Source organism: Melitaea cinxia, chromosome 20 (assembly GCF_905220565.1).
Source record: "Melitaea cinxia chromosome 20, ilMelCinx1.1, whole genome shotgun sequence".
Taxonomy (NCBI): domain Eukaryota; kingdom Metazoa; phylum Arthropoda; class Insecta; order Lepidoptera; family Nymphalidae; genus Melitaea; species Melitaea cinxia.
The window spans coordinates 7,592,190-7,612,072 of record NC_059413.1 but is presented as its reverse complement, the minus strand read 5'-3'; the positions used below and the strand labels follow the sequence as shown (position 1 = coordinate 7,612,072).

The following is a 19,883-nucleotide window of genomic DNA, read 5'->3' as shown; positions in this document are numbered from 1 at the left end:
ATCTATACTAAATATACGGAAAGACCTTAAAAATCGAAAATAAAATGGCTTAATGAGTGCCTTTAAATTATTTTAAATAATTTTAATTCTTTCTACATTACAGAAGACACATGTGCCTTGTTAAATGCTTATCCTTGCAACTTTTAAATATCAATATTATGTCATTTACAAATACATATCAGTATATTAGTAGTATTTAATAATAATTACTTTTGTAACGAATGGCATTATGCCGTGGCGAATTTATAAAATTTAAAATGTATTCTTATATGACACTGTGCTAAATATTTGTAAACGCTAGATATATGAATCCACAGAAATGTATTGAAACACACACAGACCAAACGCAAGAAACTTACTCATTCTTACACGTACATCTTATAACTTACTTGCAAAATACACACAAGGACACACATACAAAATCTACTATGAACTGATATACTGTAAATTGCATTTTAAATATTTCGTTGTTTGTTTCTTATACCGATTTGTGTATGTGTGCGCGCATATCTGTGCGTGTGTAATGAGACAATCTATATATCGCTCTGTTTTTGCGATCGCAAAAATGTATGTGTGCGATTATAAAAGATTGTTTGATTGTATACACATAGATGATTTAAAAGGTTCTTTTTATTTGTAAGAGTTACATCTAACTCATACACGTGTATTAAGAAACAGAACATTGTACTTAATTAATGTTTTAATAAAGCTTAGCGTGCGGTGTAATGTGTACGTCAAGTTTGAATGATGAAAAATCATTAGTTTGTCAAGGGGTACATACAGTCAAAAGCTTTTTTGTGTATACGTGTTTAATATGTCAATTTCTAGTTTTTCTAAATTTAAAAAAAAACATCTGTATTAAAATTTCAAGTTTTATTAAATGTACCCATACAACAAAGCAATAAGAATATGTAAGACAAAGTATTGTAATATATAATATGTATTTACACGCAAACGTACACATATAACCGCGCGACAAAATGAGATTAAACTATAACACATTACTTTAAAAAATTAAACATGTTAATATAATGCATTTTAAAGTGAGAAATTATTTTTATTTTGAGACTGAAGAAATGTAAATATATTGATCTATTATATTTTTAATTCGAATTTTACCCTACAATCCCATGATAGGGTCTGAACTTTTGTTTATCCGTAACATAACTTTTATCAATTAAAAAGTAATGTTTATTATGTTTTAAGCACAAATTTAATTTTTACTGCGTATTATCTTTATACATTCCAGTTGTATTGTCTTTTTTGTATTAGTAACCGACAACGTATCTCTTACAGTCTACTGTGGAAAATTAAGCATTTCATTTTTATTAGTGAAAATTTTAAAACCTTCATTGAAGTACTAACATACATGATCCATCTAATATAGGCATCTCACATAAGTACTTAAATATTGTAACTTAATTTTAGATCTAATGACTAGTTGTATTTACATTACAAATAATTATGTGAAATTATTAATAAAATAAATGAGAATTTAAATTTATTGCTTTTATTAAAAAAAAAACCTTTTTTTTTTTATGTCACTAGGTCGGCAAACAAGCGTACGGCTCACCTGATGGTAAGCGATTACCGTAGCTTATAGACGCCTGCAACACCAGAAGCAGAAGCATCGCATGCGCGTTACCGACCCAATCCCCAATCCCCCCAGGAGCTCTGGTCACCTTACTCACCAACAGGAACACAAGACTGCTTGAAAACAGTATTATTTTGCTGTGATCTTCTGTAAGGTCGAGGTACTACCCCAGTCGGGCTGCTCCATATTTTGAGCAGGAAATTCCTGCTGTGCCCTACCTCAGTTAGACTCAGTTAAACCTTTAAATTGATATGATATTTGGGAGCTGTATAAATTATTTCTCACATTGGATTATTAGTTTAATTAATATCGAAATATGTTTACTAATATACATTTTTTTTTTCTTAGTAAATAAACATTTTCCCATGAAAAAAATATCAACAATAGAAACAGAAACTTGAAAACTTTGATACTTGGTAATACAAAGCCAATTTTTGGATATAATTATAGGTATAAAAGAACAAGTACATAAAAATTACAACTATAGTTGACGTTATTCAATGTATTCTATGATGTTTATTTTAATTTTGTCTATGGTTATCTAAAGAAGAAAACAACATAGAAAGTAATTAATGATAAAATAAATCAATTCTCACCTCAATAGAAGTAATATAATTGTGTTTGCTCACAAACGAAAAAAAACCGACTTCAATTTCATCGACGAGTAATACAACGTAGATCGACGAAAAAATAGTCAAGTAACTACGCGTTATCAAAGACAACTCAAAAAGTAGTTGTCAGATCTTGATAAAATTTATGTGACCACATGATAAACATCAGCTTTCGATTAAATTAAAAATTATCAAAACCCAGTAAAAAGTTATTGCAGATTTTCGAGAGTTTCCCTCGATTTCTTTGGGATCCCATCATCAGATCCTGGTTTCACGGTACCAAACTAGGGATATCCCCTTTCCAACAAAAAAAGAATTATCAAAATCGGTACATCCAGTAGAAAGTTATGCGGTATCATACAACGTAGGTCGAAGAAAAAAGCGTCAAGTAAAAACACATTATTAGATATAACTCGAAGTAAAGTAGTTGTTAGATCTCAAATAAATTTAAATGGGACCAATTGGCACACACCACCTTTCGATTAAAACAAAATTTGTCGAAATCGGTCTACCCGGTGAAAAGTTCTGATGTAACATACATTAAAAAAAAAAAAAGTCGAATTGAGAACCTCCTCCTTTTTTGGAAGTCGGTTAAAAATACAGCTTACCGACACTCGTAACTAGATTGTCATCAACTATAATTCAAGAAGGTGATAATGCTGTGTCATATAGAAAGAAAATAAAGAAAGAAAACATATGTAAAATCTTCTGTCATAAACAAGAGATTTTTTGTGTTTTGTTAAACTGATTGTTGTGTTTTATAAATATTTTACATATTTATAATAAAAATGCCGACTCAAGTAGAACAGAAAACCGTAGACCCTGAAGCTGAGCTCAGCAATGTGCAAAGAACGGTAAAGTAAATTGTCTTATAGTTCTTATACCAATATCAATAATTATAATGTATATACAGTTGATTTTGTTTGCTTTCTGAAATTACTGATTCTTCTTAACTTCTGATTTTTGAACTTACTATTGTATTAAACCGATTTGAAAAAATATTTTTGTGTTAATAATACTGTTCATTATAAAACATAAATGTGGGGTAACACAACCGATGTCATCTAATCTCATAAGGAAATCCCTTTATTTAAGAAAGAAAACTAAAAAACGATATTGTTTAATTCAAAATACAACAATTAATAACTAACTACGTAAATCCTAACACAAATAATGTATTCTTAAATTTAACTTAATAAATTAAAATGTTATTTATTTTATATTTAATGATTAATCCTAGTTCCAAAAACTGGCACCCATGTGTAGCGTGGAGAAACGAGCTGGCGGTGTGCCGCAACTAGCGCCACAAGAGAAGCAGTTGTCCATCCTAGCTGCTGAACTAAAAGAAACTCTGCTTTGTATCAATGTTCGTTTAATTATCCTTCGTTTTCTCTAATGTGGTATACATTTTATTTACTGGGTAGGAAAATTGTATAATATATAAATAATGCACTTAAATATAGAATCTGACCTCTGCTTATTTAAATTGGTTGCATTCCTATTCATATATTTACTTATTTTCAAATAAACGCACATCCAGCATAAAAAATTAACTGAGCTAGGCCACAACAGTAAATTTCCTGCTCAAAATATGGAGTATCCTGACTGAGGTAGTACGTCGACCTTACAGAAGAACACAGCTAAAGAACACTGTTTTTAAGCAGTATTGTGTTCCTATTGGTGAGTAAGGTGACCAGAGCTCCTGGGGATAGGGTCGGCAACGCACTCGCGATGCTTCTGGTGTTTCAGACGTCTAAAACTACGGTAGCCGTACGCTTGTTTGCTGATCTAGTTACATCAAATAAATAAAATAAAATAAAAATCATAGCTCACAAAAGAAAAATAAATACTTAGTACTTATGGCCTAAATATCATAGAGAGATGTGAAACCTAAAGCTTTTTTTTTTCTTTATTCAGTTAGCAAAGAAAGGACAGCACGCTCTTCGCGATAACTTGAACAAAAGTGGTACTCGGAAATCTATCGTCGAATACGAGCACTTGGAAAGCGAACTAAGAGACGAGAGGGCGCAACAAACTGAATTAGACTGTTTGAATTATTTAGCTCAGAAGCAGCTTGTCGAGTTACTCAAGAAAGTTCCCACTGAGGCTGACGTAGATATTTATTAATATATATTGTTTTTTTTATATATTTCTAAAATTCTTATTTATAACTTTTTTTTTAAATTAACTAATGGAAGAATAAAGTTTGAAATATGTTAGCAAAGCTTACAAAATTTAAAACGTTAAAAAAATCTGTAATGTACCTGAACTAAAAATAATTGCATCAGCTATTTATCGTAATTATATCATATCATTGTATTTTAGTTTTTATGAATTGTATATTAACAACCCATGTTTGTAGTTGGGTTGCAATTAAGGCCTGACGCTTATTCATATAAATTTTAGTAACGTGATTAATTTAATGAGTAACCATTCTTTTGGTTAAAAATCCTAAGGGAAGTCGAGGTTTTGACGAATGTATCGAGTATCACAAAATATTCTTCCAATAAAATTTGACTTTTTTCAAGCTTTTAAAAACGATCATCAATTAAAAACCAGGAATAGTTTAAAAAGAAATTTTACACGATATATTAATCTCGGACAGATTACACTTTTAATAGTATTCACCTGTATATTTTGTCATAGAAACTGCTTCAAAAACCTATGTTTTATAAATATTATTTTTAAACTATTATAGACTACAAGACTAGCCCTGCTTTTTGCTCCATATTTCTGCTCCGGGGGTTGCGAATTCGATTTCTGTCCCAAGTATTTGTGTAATATGCGTATTATTTACCTATATGCGTTTGTATTTTTATAAAAAAAAATGTAACTGCAGTCAACTGTTACCTAAAACACAGGCATTAAGTTAGGTAGGTACCTTAAGAATAGACGACCGTGTGTGAAAGTTAAGGATGTGTTTTTTTTTTAAATTTTTCATTATCTCTGTTAAATTAATTTGTAATTACCTAGGAATTGGCTATGATAGAAAACGCTAGCAATCGCCTACGCCGAATGGAGAATCGTCTGGACCTAGCAACGAAACGATTTTGTCTCGTTAATACTGATAACAAGAGAGTTCGGGAGGAGATTGACAGACTTCTTGTTGAGAGGTTCCTTACACCCTTACATAATCAAGTAATACAGTAAAATATACCTTGCTGAAACTTCAACTGGTGACGAGTATAACTCCTTGGTTAAAGTAGGCGATTTTCGTAAGGGCAAAAATAACTATATTTAAAAACTTCATTGGAATTCGAATTCGTCATTCCTTTGACCCACAACATTTGCGGATATAAAAGGTCGTCATCTAACCGACATCAATTAATTTATTTTTATTATTACCATAATTATCATCATCGAGTTTAGGGTACCACTGAGTAACGCTACTGATATTGAAAGGGTATTTCTCTTTCAAAAAAGCAATTAATGGTACTTATGATCTTGAAGCTAGGATATCTTATTATTACCAAAAGATGTAGAGTCATTCGGGGCAACTGTGCGCACTTTTGCCTTTCATACGATACTGTGTCTTAAATATTAAAGCTAAAGAAATACAAAGTTTATCCTTGAAAAGAGCATTTATTAGTCTATAAATGGAAATTAAAAATTAAACAAATTTAAAGTAAATCTTTATGCAACAAACAATTAAAGAGAAAAAATCGGAATGCGTTCACTTGACCCATATTGCGGGTAACTGTACGCATCATTATGGGGTAAGTGAACGCGTATGGGGTAAGTAAACGCATTCTTCAGTAAAAACACAAACAACTACAAAAATATTATTTTGGGGACAATACTGTCAGGAAGAACCTATTATTAATTCAGTCTTCCTTTTAAGTCACAAAGGTAATTTAACTTAGTATATTTTTTCGAGCTCAATCATATTTATCTCAATCACAAAGTTAACTGTCAGACACCATGCAAATACTTTGTGATGAGCCTCCGTCCGCTAAATCATCACGGGGTCTTTTCTGAGGGTAAATAAATGCTGGTAGGATATCTTCACTTCAGCCTATCGCAGTCCACTGCTGGACATAGGCCTCCCCAAGTTCGCGCCACACATCCTGGTCTTCCGCAATCTTCATCCAGCCTACACCGGCAATCTTACGTAGATCATCGGTCCAACGGGCCGGAGGACGTCCCACACTGCATTTTCGGTTAGTTTCGTTCTCATTTCTAATCCTGTCTTTGAGAGAGACCCCAAGCATAGCCCGTTCCATGGCACTTGAGCGACTTTAAACTTGTGGACCAGTCCCTTCGTCAGTGTCCACGTCTCGGCTCCGTATGTTAACACAGGCAGGACGCATTGCTCAAAAACTTTTGTCCTCAAGCATTGTGGAATCTTAGAATATAATAATAATGGTGGGATATATTGGCCATTAATTCTCATGCAGCAGACTATTGTGAGTTTTCTTTGGCACTGTGCTCATACCAGTCTAATGTACATTGAATATGCGACGGCTGAAATTTGTATTTCTCATACAATTCTTCTAAGTGTTTATAGAATCGGTCAACTTGAACTTTATTAATATATAGCCCCCATAGCTCGAGACAGACTAGTTACTGCAGATTGTCGGATGACTAGTTCAGCGTGACGTTTTAAAAAACATGCAACCCAGTCACGCCCTGCTGTTTTTGAAGAATGATCAAATCTGTTATCGATATTATTCACAGATGCATAATCATATACCAATCTCCATAAACCAATTATGGTGAGTCCAAAAAATATTTCATCCATTTTCTTACAATGAACGACAAACTCTTCCTCTTGTTCATTATCGAATGTTGGCATAAAATGATCCATTGAATTTGCGGGTTCATCCAGTTTAAGCCTCTTGTGCAGGATTTACTTATGCCTATGGCGGTAGCAGCATCTCGTTTACTTTTTCCATTTCGAATAAGTTGTTTAGCCCTAGCAAGTTGTTGTTCTGTCACTAGTGCTAGTTCAGGTTTTTTTCCTAGTATATGTTCGCGGCATGATGATCAACACTGTAACATAAAGAAATCAAAATACATAAGCACCTTCAAGAGGTGTAATTAGAATTTTATCTGTAAATCATATAAGGAATTATGCCATCTAAAAATTTAAGAAGTCACGGGTAACTGTACGCGTGCGCACACTTACCCGCGCACACTTTCCCCAGGAAGTCATAATACAAATAAATGTTGATACAGGTTCAGGCAGCGAACATAACCTGAATATTATTTTTCACAAATCTACTACAATATGCTTATTATCAAGCAAAATATGACTTACCTTTACTGGATTCAAAACTTAGACGCAACACGAGTTTCCAAAATGCCAAAAATTACCAATGAAACTAATAAATTTAGTTAAAAACGCATCAGAAGTGAATAAAACGTCATGCGGTGCAATGTCATGTCACAATTAGTTGGCCGCTACGGTGTCTTTCTTTCACTCAAACAAACCACCCCTCCCGCGCACCTCATTCCGGAGATATACACAGTGCGCTCGCTTACCCACTGCGCACGGTTACCCCTAATTACTCTAATGATAAAATTCTAACGGTACATTTTCGACATCACAAAGTAATGTTTGCTTTTTAGGGCGATGTGTACCAAGTATAAAAATAGTCATTTTATAAAGAGTTCTTTCTTTATGTAACCACCTTAAAAAAATTATAGCCATATTTTGCACTTGTTACCTATATCTGATGATGACGCCGCGTTGGCGCAACGGTCACAGTCATGGATTGTACCTTTTGCGCTGGCGGATGCGAGTTCGATCCCCGCACTTGACAAACATTTGTATTGGCTATACAGATGTTAGCCGTGGTCTGGGTGTTTGTGTAGTCCTTGTGGGTCTCCCCACCGTGCCTCGGAGAGCACGTTAAGCCGTCGGTCCCGGTTGTTATCATGTACACCTGATAGCGATCGTTACTCACAGTAGGGAACATATCCGCCATCCATCCGTATTGGAGCAGCGTGGTGGATTAGGCTCTGATCCTTCTCCTACATGGGAAAAGAGGCCTATGCCCAGTAGTGGGATATTACAGGCTGAAGCGCGTACCTCTATCTATATAAAATTCTTTGAGAAGTTTTTACTAAGCTTTAGCTTATCTATTTTATTTAATAACAAGATCAATAACAAAATCGAAAAATTCAATTTGGTGTAATCCTTATTATGATGTAGAATTAATATATCGAATGATCGGAAAATCATTGTTACAGAAACGATTTTAACATTCAGTGGAACCGCACTATAGGTAAGTTAGTGAAGGGCAAGGAATATCTGATGGATATCTTCGAAATAGCGGCAAATGCATTCGGCGATAGAGATGAATGTTGCAGGAAGCTAGAGGCCTTAAAGTGGAAAGGGCTCTTTCAACTAAATCGAGACATATCGGTGTGGTACTTTCTTATTAGTGTACTTTCTTTGTGGTACTTTCTTATCGGTGTAGTATATTTCTTATTCTTATTTTAAATATGTATCTACAAACTTTGTAGGAAATGCAATCATTTGAAGGAGAGTTAAATCATCTAGCAAAATTAGAAGAATTTCTCAGAGTTAAAGGTTCCAGAAGAATTTGTGAAGCCGACGAAAAGGAAGAGATAAAACGGCAGGAAGAGATACAACGTTGTGAACAAGAGATCGCGAAACATGACGCTTTGTTGGACGAGATATTTGTATGTGTATTGTTATTTAGAAATATGTCTTATTTTACATTATAATACCTGTCTTTGAACATATATTATTATTTTCATCTATTAATATAATCAACGAAATAGATGAAAAATGTTTCAACGTTAGAACAAAACATGTTTTCTAACAGAAATCAATTTTATTTCTCCTAGTACTTATTACGGACGCAAGAATTACCTTGAAAAACAAGATTTTTAAAATGTGGTGCTTATATTCCTAATGCGTACTTATGTGCTAATTATTATTTCTGAGTCAGAACCATATCACTTAGAACTATAAGTATATTTAAGTGGTCTTTAGTTAACCCTCTAAATATCGCTCTGCTGAAAACTGTGTTCCCTTTTATCTAAAAATCAAAGCTTAATATATAATATACAACACTACTTGCAGTCAGTTAGTTACAAGATATTGTTTTCTTTTTCATGCACGATATGATTTTGAAAGAGCGTTAAAAAAAATTAAGCATTTACAAAATTTCTACGTGCATATGATCAACTCTGCCAACTTGGTCAGAGTAACTTTGATAACTTGTTAAAAAATACTAAAACCTTACTGCCTCTTTTAGAATTACGCTGGCTCGGACAGAGTAACTACTATCATTAATCATTTTAAAGCCACTGAAATACAGAACTTCTCAATATTCGTCCTACTTTGTGAAGTCCTGCAAGAGTCTATTATCCTAAGAAGAGAACTTGAGATTTTAAGACAGAAAATAAGTACGACATTTATTACTTATCATAGGTTCTAAATATTTGTAAAATAAATATTTGATCAGAAATTTCGTATGCTTGTGGATTGTAGTTGGTATAAAACTACATTTGTTTCTTCACAAATATGTAACGTGAACTGTTAAACGCATGGCAATGAGCAATTAGTCAAAAATTAGCAAAACAACCGCTGGTATAGTTGTGCGTGCACCATGTACGCGCTTAAACACCGGCGATTTGCGGGTTCGATTTCCGCTCGGGATGGATATTTATATTCGAACAAACATTTCTTTCCGGTTTGTCCTTGTGGGTCTCCCCACCGTACCTCGGATAGCAGATTAAGCTATCGTTACCGATTGCTATCATATACACCTGATAGCGATCATTACTCATAGTAGGGAATATATCCGCATAACCGCAATGAATCAGCGTCGTAGAACAATTATACTGAGGTATATAAATTACAATTGGTCCTTAGATTTTATTAGAGGTGTTTTGAAAATCAAAATACAATAGCCAAAACTGAACAGTTAACGAACTCAATAAGAGAATAAGTCTAAAAAAAATAAAAGTAAATGTAAGCACGTAGCACAGTTTTAAACAAATATCTATTATTTCTTTGAAGTTGACCAACGCGATATAAACGAAGCTCGAGAAGAAATACAAGACAAAAAATTAGCGGAGCTGAATGTGGAACTCGAGAAGAAGATACAAAAAACCCAAAACGTTAACGATCTCAGTAATAACGCTGATGCTACCATTCTGAAAGTGTTAAAAGGCATAGATGATCTTGTAAGGTGACCTACCCGAAAGTAAAACCTCACAGCATAAAATACTCATTTAAAATAGTTTTTTCTAAAAAGGATTTTTTGTCGTTAACGTTATAAAGATGAGAGATTTCTAACTTCGTATTTTTAAACGTTTGTATTAATTAAATTCTTTAACCGAGAGATTGCTACGTTATAACTGTGAATGTAATAGGCTACATTTAAGTGAAGAAAACGGAATGTTCCAAAGCGAGTACTTAGTTTCCACTAGGGAAACACTAAACTGATGCCAGGAATCAAACGCGCTAATTCGTATTGAAATTAAAACAACTTACATAATTAAAATAACATTATCAGACAAAAAAATTATTATTTTTAAAATAATTCTTAAGAATATGATGTGTAAAATCTATCCAATTTTTTTTTAAATTCCTTAATCTGATATCATCTATATTAGATTGGCCAGATGTGACGTTACGCCGCTGTTAGGTCTATTGGGTAACCATAAGGAAGTAACAAAGTGGAACGTGCGAAAATTTCTGAGGATTTTAGAGGCAGATGTTAAGAGTCTCGTTGAAATTGTATACGGAGCTGTGAAGGTAATAAACTAGAAACGTAGAGGTTAACTAAAAGGAAACTTTTAATCCCTCAGTTATTCCTTTATCCTTTCATTGGAAGTCGGCAGTTTTTAGTTTGAAGATAGAAGCATAAAATACTTAGGACCTGTTTCATAAAGTAGTGGATAAAGTTTATCCTACAAATAAGTTTACTTACACTACACTTTAACAGCAGGAGGTAGAATAGGCCATTAGAACCTGTTCCATCTGCATTAAAAAACTAAAGATTTTTTAATTATAAATTTTTAATAAAAAAAATTGCGAATAGAAATATCTAGTGGAATTCGATGGTGAAAAATAATAAAACATCAAAAACTTTTATCTGTTGGATATCGTCATCCGTCAGTTCATAGCGTTATCCACAACCGGTGAAACCGGCTCTTAAATTTAAAAAGGAAAAAGAATAACCTAACCCGAATACGGTAAAATTATATATAAAACTAGCTGACCCGGCGAACTTCGTATCGCCTAACACAAACTTTATCGTATGGTATTAAAGTTCAAATTGACTTTTAAGTGTTATCACAAATCTTTTGTATGGGAGTATAGAAAAGTGTTGTTTTTAGACTTTTTCAGGAAATTTAAATTTTTTTTTTTTTAGAATTTTTCTCTCTGTAAGAACCATCCTCGTACTTCAAGGAATATTTTAAAAAAAGAATTAGCGAAATCGGTCCAACCGTTCTCGAGTTTTGCGCTTAGCAACACATTCAGCGACTCATTTTTATATTATAGATATGTGAAAATCGCAACCGTTCAGCTTTTTTATTGACACGACGCACGTTAGATTTTGAGTAACACATAAGTGTTTATTCTTTTTTGAAGTTCTCTATTACTTCTTTTGGCGTGTTAGGGAAAAATTATGACAGTAAATTTTTAAGATGAGCGCGCACATCCTCACGAAAAAAACCGACACCCTAAAGTTAGCTAGTCAATGAATTAAAACTTCTTCCGTGCGTATATAAGTAAACACACTTTTTTCAGTTGAAATATGTAGTTGTGTTTCAGATAAAATATAATATATTGGTATTATTTTTTGTTAAATAAAACGAACGAACGAAACGAACTTTTGTAGATAATGTTATTGTACCCTATAAAGATACCCTCTTAATACAACTAATATGTTTTGTAAGCCTCCAGCACCTACTCCCAAAACTCGAAAAGGTCCAGCTCAAGAAACCACTAAACTTGTTGCCGACCCTTACGTAGAAAATCTCCGTCCTAACCGAATTGAAAAATTGGTTCCCTACCAACCATGTGCTTAGTAAGTTATACATATCATATTCAATTTCGTTAAAAGATGTATAAATTTAAAAGTATAAATCTATTACTTTTAAATTTATACATTTCAAAGTCTATTTGTATCGTTTTCCGTTACATAGCGTTATCCACAACTGCTGAAACAAGCCCTTAAAATGTGAAGTCACACTAATAAATGAAACATACGTAGTCATTTTTAAGACGTGTCACGTTCTTATTGATTATTACGATATCTAAACATTTTTTTAATATCATATCAAAAATTAACCGTTCTAGCGGGGATCGAACCTGCATCTCCGACACGGTGTCGGTGCTTTAGCCAATTAAGCTATGGAACGATGTACCGCTAGATCGAAATTTTTGATATGATGATTTTATACTCGGTCTAAGTGACCGTGCCACCGTCTATAGTAAGTCCTATATTATTTTGATATGAAATTAAAAAAAAAATTTAGAATTTCTCAATGTGTGGGTAACACAAAAATAAAACGTATTACTATATATGTATATAACCAATATTCCTCTAGAGTTCTAGTCACTCTAAAATAAACAAAAGCCATTGATCGTTATAGTCTAAATAGTTTTATAAGGAAGCGTTAATTGTTTTTTCTTTTAATTTGTCATATTATGTTAACTTTTTGTTGGTGCATAAAATTTTCAAAACAACAATTTTTGTGTAATTAATAATGAAATAATTTTCTTACTTTTACATCATGTAATTGCACTCTACTCTTAATTATCTTCATCCATACATTCCTTTTCAATTTCCTTATGTAGCTACTAAACAGCAGGCACAAATATGAAACAGCCGTGTTATGCATAGAGTAGAATAAATACCTATTAAAAGTTTATTAAGCATTCATTATTTTCAAAAAAATATTATTTGTAGCATTTGTCTATTTTTAGTTGCGTTGAAGACTATATTATGAATTTGGTATTTGAGACACCAGCAATTCCAGCTGATAAAGAATATGTTCAAAGTATATTTCGTTTGGAAGACGTTAATACTAAGTTTGGCATTTATACTTTAACAATACCAGCGTAAGTTTTGTTTTATTTATACAAAAAAAAACTTTAACTTTAAATTGTAATGTTTTTTTTTATTGTTTTTTTCTTTGTTTCAGTAAACGTCATCCGTACAGAGGATCAAAGAAAGAATAAAATATTTGTCAAAACCTTTTTTTTTACCCAGGAAGCCCAATTACAGCTTGGTAAAAAAGAGTGTTAAATAAATGAGGTCGCCTATATCTTATCGTTGGGAACCCGAAATACTACGTCTCGACACTGTTTGATACTTGTAATTTTTACCATTAGATATTCGGTTTTAATACCTAATAATTACTTTAGATTATTAATTTTTGTTATTTATTATTAATTAAAGCCTTATTGCCGAAATCGAATAAGAGGTACATTATTCAATATTGTGAAAATCTGTTGTCTCTGCCTATGTGAAATAAGGTGTGAGGTATGTATGTATTACAATATACATAATTAAATGGAAACTCTAACAACACGTTTTAACTAAGTTTTTAATTAATTTTTTATTTCAATAAATAAGTTCACATTTGCACGAGCGCACGGTCTTATATACAAGTCTTGCAACGGAGCCCAATTTCAATGGTGAGAGATTAACTTTTCGTTCGCGTCAACGCCGCTGTACGTCACTGCTATCGATGGGTGCGGTCACGTAGAGCGGTGCGCACTGTGCACGCCGGTTGAGTGACGTTTCATTGTAATTGGTTATATTTTAAAACATAACTGCGTTACGTCTGATAGAAAAAGAGACAGAATGCTATTCTGTCCTCGTTGCACAGCACACCCATCTTTCGTCATGTCTCTGGCGGTAGTAAATTGAAAAGAAAAGCGCAACCAATAAGGCGACTTACTTCGAGCTACTGTAGCTGTTACAAGAAATGAGTAGAAGACCGTGCATGAGCCATAGATAAAATATGAAGTGGATAAGAAGTTAATTGCATATACAACTTTTCCTATACTTATACGATGTTAATATTAACCACAATAAGAAAAGTATATCTGTTTCATTCTAATATGTAGTAATTTACATTTTAAAATGAGTACAGAGATAATTTCATTGTTTCAATTTTTCGTTGCCAGTTTTTTTGACGTCATCAAATTCCGCCTTGAAGACATGACGCCATTTTAAGACTGCATTTCTAAAGATAGTTCCGGTAGTTCGTCTGTCATAAAAACGGTTTTGGGACTAAATTTTTCTTTAATCATTGGCATGAGCGCACTGTTGACATCATGGAGCATATTTCTCTATGCTCCATGGTTGACATGTACTAGCAATTGACAAGTACCTTAGTATTACCACATGTATATATTTTTAGTTCCCGATGCCACCGCGTCATACTCTTTTTTTTGCCAAGCTTGTTGCCAACGTTGTAAAATACTTATATTGAAATAAGATTACTATAAAAACTATCTTGACTGTTTCGAATGGCTGAAATCTAGACTTTTAACCATAGGACAATATGTCCCATCAATCTTGAAACCTATTGTATTTGAATAGGTTCCATACATTTTTTTGAAAATATTATAAATTGAATTTTATAAATAAAACAATGTTATTTTGACTATTTTTTTGAATGTAATTTTAAAAAAAATGTCAGCTTAGTATTTTAAGCCAATAAAAAATTATATAAATTAAAAAAAAAAACGGGACCAGAGAGCTAAATACTGAGAGAAGAAATGGGCATCAAGAAAGGTGAAAAGATATAAAACAGTTTTTACATAAAAAAAACTATTACACGCACTACATTTGGTGTAAGTGCGCCTATCTTTTTTGTTTTTTGTGCATGAAATGCAACGTTTCCTATTATCGGTTTGGATGGGTAGCGTCTTCTTGCATTAGTGGGTCTTGTAGTTCAAACAAAGCATAACTATCAATACATGTGAAAGTGATATCATGTGAGTCTTATGGTGGAACACATAAGTCATCACTACCAACAGACTCATCGAAAGAGGTCTCATCGTCATCATTATCATCCAGGAATTTACTAATTTCATCGTCTCTCGGCGATTTTTTTTAAATTTTGCGTTTTGATGACATTCTGAAACAAGTAAACAATTATGCAGAAGCAGCGAAAAGCAGTATCAAGTAGTAACGTAAAAGCAATAAAAAGCAAAATTGCATAGAAATTGTAAATCAGTATGATGCAAAGAAATCTTCAATCTAAGGTTAAGTAAGTTTAAAAAAGACTGATGGGATCCAGTGTCCCAAAACCACAATTATTTATCAAAATCCCAATGTTTCGCAAAGAAAATATCGTTAACATAAATAAGTTGGTTTACAGAACGTAATAGATAAAAACTTACCTGAAAACAGCGTTGAAACCACTTAAATCTTTCATCAAAAGTGTAACGTCTTTTCCGTGACCTTTATAAATTACCGCAGACTAAAAAATAATGTTGCCAGACAAAAACTAAAGAAAGTGAAAGTAAAGATCTAAGTGAAGATCTATTCACGATATGGGATGTAAAGTCCCATTTATAAAGTAAAGGAGCCTCAGTCCTCAGTTACATATCCATGGGATTCTATGTCCCAACGGTCATCTGAAGTATGGGACGTATACATACCAACAGGTCCGAAAGGGTAAAGTAAAAATTCTTATTCTTAATGTTATATTTCTCATAACTATTAGGAATAAAATAAATATGATTTTATATTCTTAAATGTATTTTTTGAATTCTGAAACCATAATATTATGTAAATATTGTCTATAATCGCCAACAAAATTTTAACGTTGGGAACACTGATGATGTGTTTCGTGATACTTGTGTGAGTGATGTCTCGAACTCTCCGCCATTGAATTTCATTTAAGCCGAGGACTGAAATAGGTTGTACCTTTCACAATCGGCAAAAATCTTAACAATCCTTTTTCTATTTCTTAATCTATTTAGTCATATTTCGTGCACAAACATTATATCCGATGGCAGACAGAGATACAGACGAGTTAAACATCGATAACGTAATAAAAAAATTATTAAAAGGTAAAAGCTAATATTGTAAAGTATAACAATAAAGTGTTCGTGGGTCGTTTTTAGTGATTCTTGTTCGAGCTATTTCTTATTTTGTGGTAAAAAATTAAGTGAGTGAATAATGGCAAATAAGTGATTGTGAAATGTTTATATTTGGTTGTTTTCAGTGCGAGGCGAGAAGCCTGGCATGAATGTACAGTTAACGGAAATTGAGATTAAAGGGCTATGCTTGAAATCAAGAGAAATATTTCTGTCACAACCCATATTACTTGAGTTAGAAGCACCATTAAAAATTTGTGGTAAGTTGTCTTGTATTTATTTACAAAAAAAAAAAACATTTTAGATATACGCTTTCTAACTTTCTAAGTTATTTTAACTTTCAAATTCTTTTTTCTACTCTGTGCTTGGTATTCTTCTTTCTGATCTAAGTGAAAACGAGTTTTTTTTTTAAATACCCACAAATAATATAAAAAATGTTGATATTTAATGTCTACTGATTTTATTTGAAACTATTTTTATAAATGATTATTTTCTCATTGTAATGTAATATTTTACACTTTAAATACTTGTTTAAAAAATATGTAAAGTAGTTCAAATTATTTAAACCGTTTTATTTATTCATTAACAATTGTTCATAATAATAATTATAAACAGCGGAAACAAACTAAATGATTAAATGAAATAATACAAAATAAATTCTGTCCTACATTTTGTATTATGAAATAACGGTAATTAATTAATAATTTAGTTGGTGCATTAAGTTCGGGTACTTTTCACACTACCTTTTACATATACTCTTAAGCTTTCAAGTTAGAAGAAAATTTTACCTTTATACTACTAGTCTGGTGAATCCGGCGAATTTCAGTCTTACCTTTTATGTGAAGACATTTTTTTTTATTATATAAACTGTTCTCACCACAATGAACACAAAAAAGAATTATCCTATATATTATGGTTAATTTGCTGCAGTTGTTCAGAAGCTCCTTGCATAAATACATTTCATTGACACTTGTTTATATCGATTTAAAACCTGTAGTATACATTCAGGTACTCATTTTTTACTTATTGGTGTATCAGAAATTGCTTAAAAAATAATAATACTTACATATATTCTCTCATACACACATACATACTTTTGCCTAGAAGAAATTGCTACAGAGTGATAAGGCTGCCTCATTGTACATTATGCTTTTTACTTTACAATGTTGTATTAAATGGTTCGTATGTGGTGTACAATAAATTATAATAACACCACTTTAAGACAAATTGCATCATCAGTATTTTATATTACTACTATTTCAATTATGTAAAATAATTGTAGAATGAGTTTTAAATTTATTTGTTCATAAAAACAATATATTCATTGTTCCAGTTTTGTATACAGTTATAAAAGTCCTCTAAAGTTTGTAATGTTATTATTTAGTTCACAAGATCATTGCTCTCTGTCTCTGCTGTCATGTTATTTAAAAACTGTAAGATCAAGATTAATAATTTAAAACATGTTTATGTAAAATTTTGTTGCAACATTTGTTGGGCTAATGTAATAACAATGATTGTTTATATTTGGGTGTTTATAAACAACTTCTAAAAAAGGAGGAGGTTATCATTTAACTATTTTTTTTTAATGTATGTCATAACTTTTCACAAGGTGGACGGTTTTCAGTGATTCTTTTTTTTTTTTATCGAAAAGCGGTGCTTGTCATGCAGTACCATAAAAATTTAATTGAGATCTGACAAGTACCTGCCTAAGATATAGGACTTTCCTATACAGTGTACAGATATATTATTGGATAGTTAAAATAAGCAATTAAAAGATAAATTAGGAAAGTAGGAAAAGCAGACCTTGTGACCATGTATTCACAATTACCTGCAATTTATAAAAATTGTTTACAATGACGAGTTGTTCTATAGTTTGTCTGTCATTGACTATTGTTATGTTCCCATAATAAATGCCAATGTAATAAATGTATTGTAAGCTTATTGCCTATATCTGATGTATAAATATATGTTAACGGTAATGCACATGTTTCTGATATCTGTATGCTGAAGAAATTTGTAAATATTTGGCTAAAATAAAAGAATTTATTATTAATTTATTGAAATGATATACTTCTTGAGTTATCTCTAATAATGCTTATTTGCTTAGTTAGTTATTGTATTCTATGCTTTGGCTACTGTTCATAGACCCACATTATACCTCCATAACTTTTTACTGAGTGCACCGATTTTCTTAATCGAAAGCAGCTACTTGTCATATGGTCCCATTTAAATTTGATTGAGATCTGACAAGCACTTTTTGAGTTATCTACAATAAAGTGTATTTACTTGACAATTAATTAAATTTTCCATCTTCCTATGTTGTTCCTTAATTACTTGTCAATGTAATTTAAGTTAGTTTTTTTTTTTGTTTGCAAGAAAACAATTATTTAATGATATTTCAATTGAAACCTATATATTTGTATATATATCTTGTTTTTTTGGAAGAGTCCTAATTGGTAAACAAACCGCTGTCAATCGTAATTCACGTTTTTTCCGCATTTATCACTCACTTTCACAACATATTAGCTTACGGACATTTGTAAAACTCCATTTACTATTTATTTCACTAAAAACAAATATCAATTTATCATTTTAAACACATAAAAACTACAAAATACGAATTCCGAGAGTACAGATAACTAATATTTTCGAATATGACATTTCAATATCTTTTTTTATAAGGCAAATAGGGATGTGGTCATAATATTTTTAGAAGTGAATGAGTATAAGTGAATGAACAGCATGAGCGATAAAATAGGCCATGTTCTTTAACTATATTTTAAAATTTCACGAATTATAACTTGTTAAATAATATTACAGTAAAGCGATTTGTTATTTATTTGTATTTTGTTATTAATTGTTTTTTTTTTTCTTCTTTTTTTTATGTTGAGCGCACAAAAAAAAATGCTTACAAAATATTGCAAATGTCAATCATTTATGGTAAAGTGTTCATTGTAAAGGTTTTATTTTATATTATGAATATTTCTGAATATCAATTTCATCCTGAACATTTTTAATGCTATCCCATATAATATTAAAGTATACCACATAGCAACGGCATAAACGTTTACTGTAGTTCACAGGAAAAAATTTTGAGACTTTAGGATGAGACTTAAGATTACCCAATGAAAGCTTCGTGGAGTACAATGTTATTAGTCCTTTTTTTAGATGTTAGAGAGAGTGTGCCGCCGGCGCAAGGTTTTTTATTCATAGTAAATTACAAATAATGTGACAATAATATTAATAGGGTCGACTTTTTTTAAACACAGGCGGCCCCTTTATTTTGTTGTAAATTTTATTTTTGGCTTTTTTTTTACCGACCATATCACGTAAACGCAATATATAGGGGACTGTCCACTTTGTATGGGGGTTTCGGCCCCGAGTGGACAGTCACTGAGAATAATAATTATATATTAAGTTAGTAGTACTAACAAGTATGAATTAGAAAAATAATATAGTTTTGTATCCAGGTGTTTCATTTTTTGTTTTTTTGTGGATAATTACAAGAAGGTTTCTGAAATAAAAAATCATTGTTTTGTTATTTTTGTTTTACTAATCGGATTCGTACGTTAACAGAATGTTATCTAAAAACTAGGCAGGTAGATTTATAAAATCTTGAAAC

The 19,883-nt window shown here is 31.8% G+C and overlaps 2 protein-coding genes across 4 annotated transcripts in view; both read left to right on the top strand.

The window, feature by feature from the left end:
• The first annotated feature begins 2,993 nt into the window (after positions 1 to 2,993).
• Positions 2,994 to 13,575, top strand: LOC123663320 (outer dynein arm-docking complex subunit 1-like). The gene is made up of 12 exons (XM_045598009.1): positions 2,994 to 3,059; positions 3,446 to 3,571; positions 4,123 to 4,317; positions 5,179 to 5,318; positions 8,401 to 8,575; positions 8,677 to 8,856; positions 9,438 to 9,588; positions 10,205 to 10,376; positions 10,804 to 10,945; positions 12,094 to 12,224; positions 13,127 to 13,261; positions 13,345 to 13,575. The coding sequence occupies exons 1-12, from the start codon at positions 2,994 to 2,996 to the stop codon at positions 13,379 to 13,381; spliced, it is 1,650 nt and encodes a 549-aa protein (XP_045453965.1). The 3' UTR covers positions 13,382 to 13,575.
• A 2,426-nt stretch (positions 13,576 to 16,001) lies between these two features.
• The window catches only part of LOC123663321 (serine/threonine-protein phosphatase alpha-2 isoform), an 85,783-nt gene continuing 81,901 nt past the window's right edge, over positions 16,002 to 19,883 (top strand). The window contains exons 1-2 of one of the 3 annotated variants that reach the window (XM_045598012.1): positions 16,002 to 16,234; positions 16,390 to 16,521. In XM_045598012.1, coding sequence (XP_045453968.1) covers positions 16,174 to 16,234; positions 16,390 to 16,521 — 193 coding nt within the window. In that variant the 5' untranslated portion in view covers positions 16,002 to 16,173. Of the gene's footprint in view, positions 16,235 to 16,308; positions 16,522 to 19,883 lie in introns of those variants that run through there. The other 2 variants (XM_045598010.1, XM_045598011.1) reach the window with 2 other exon arrangements.

Coding starts and splice junctions, on each gene's coding strand:
- LOC123663320 (XM_045598009.1), top strand. CDS start 2,994: ATGCCGACTCAAGTAGAACAGAAAACCGTAGACCCTGAAGCTGAGCTC. Junction 3,060..3,445: donor TCAGCAATGTGCAAAGAACG/GTAAAGTAAATT, acceptor GATTAATCCTAG/TTCCAAAAACTGGCACCCAT. Junction 3,572..4,122: donor AAACTCTGCTTTGTATCAAT/GTTCGTTTAATT, acceptor TTCTTTATTCAG/TTAGCAAAGAAAGGACAGCA.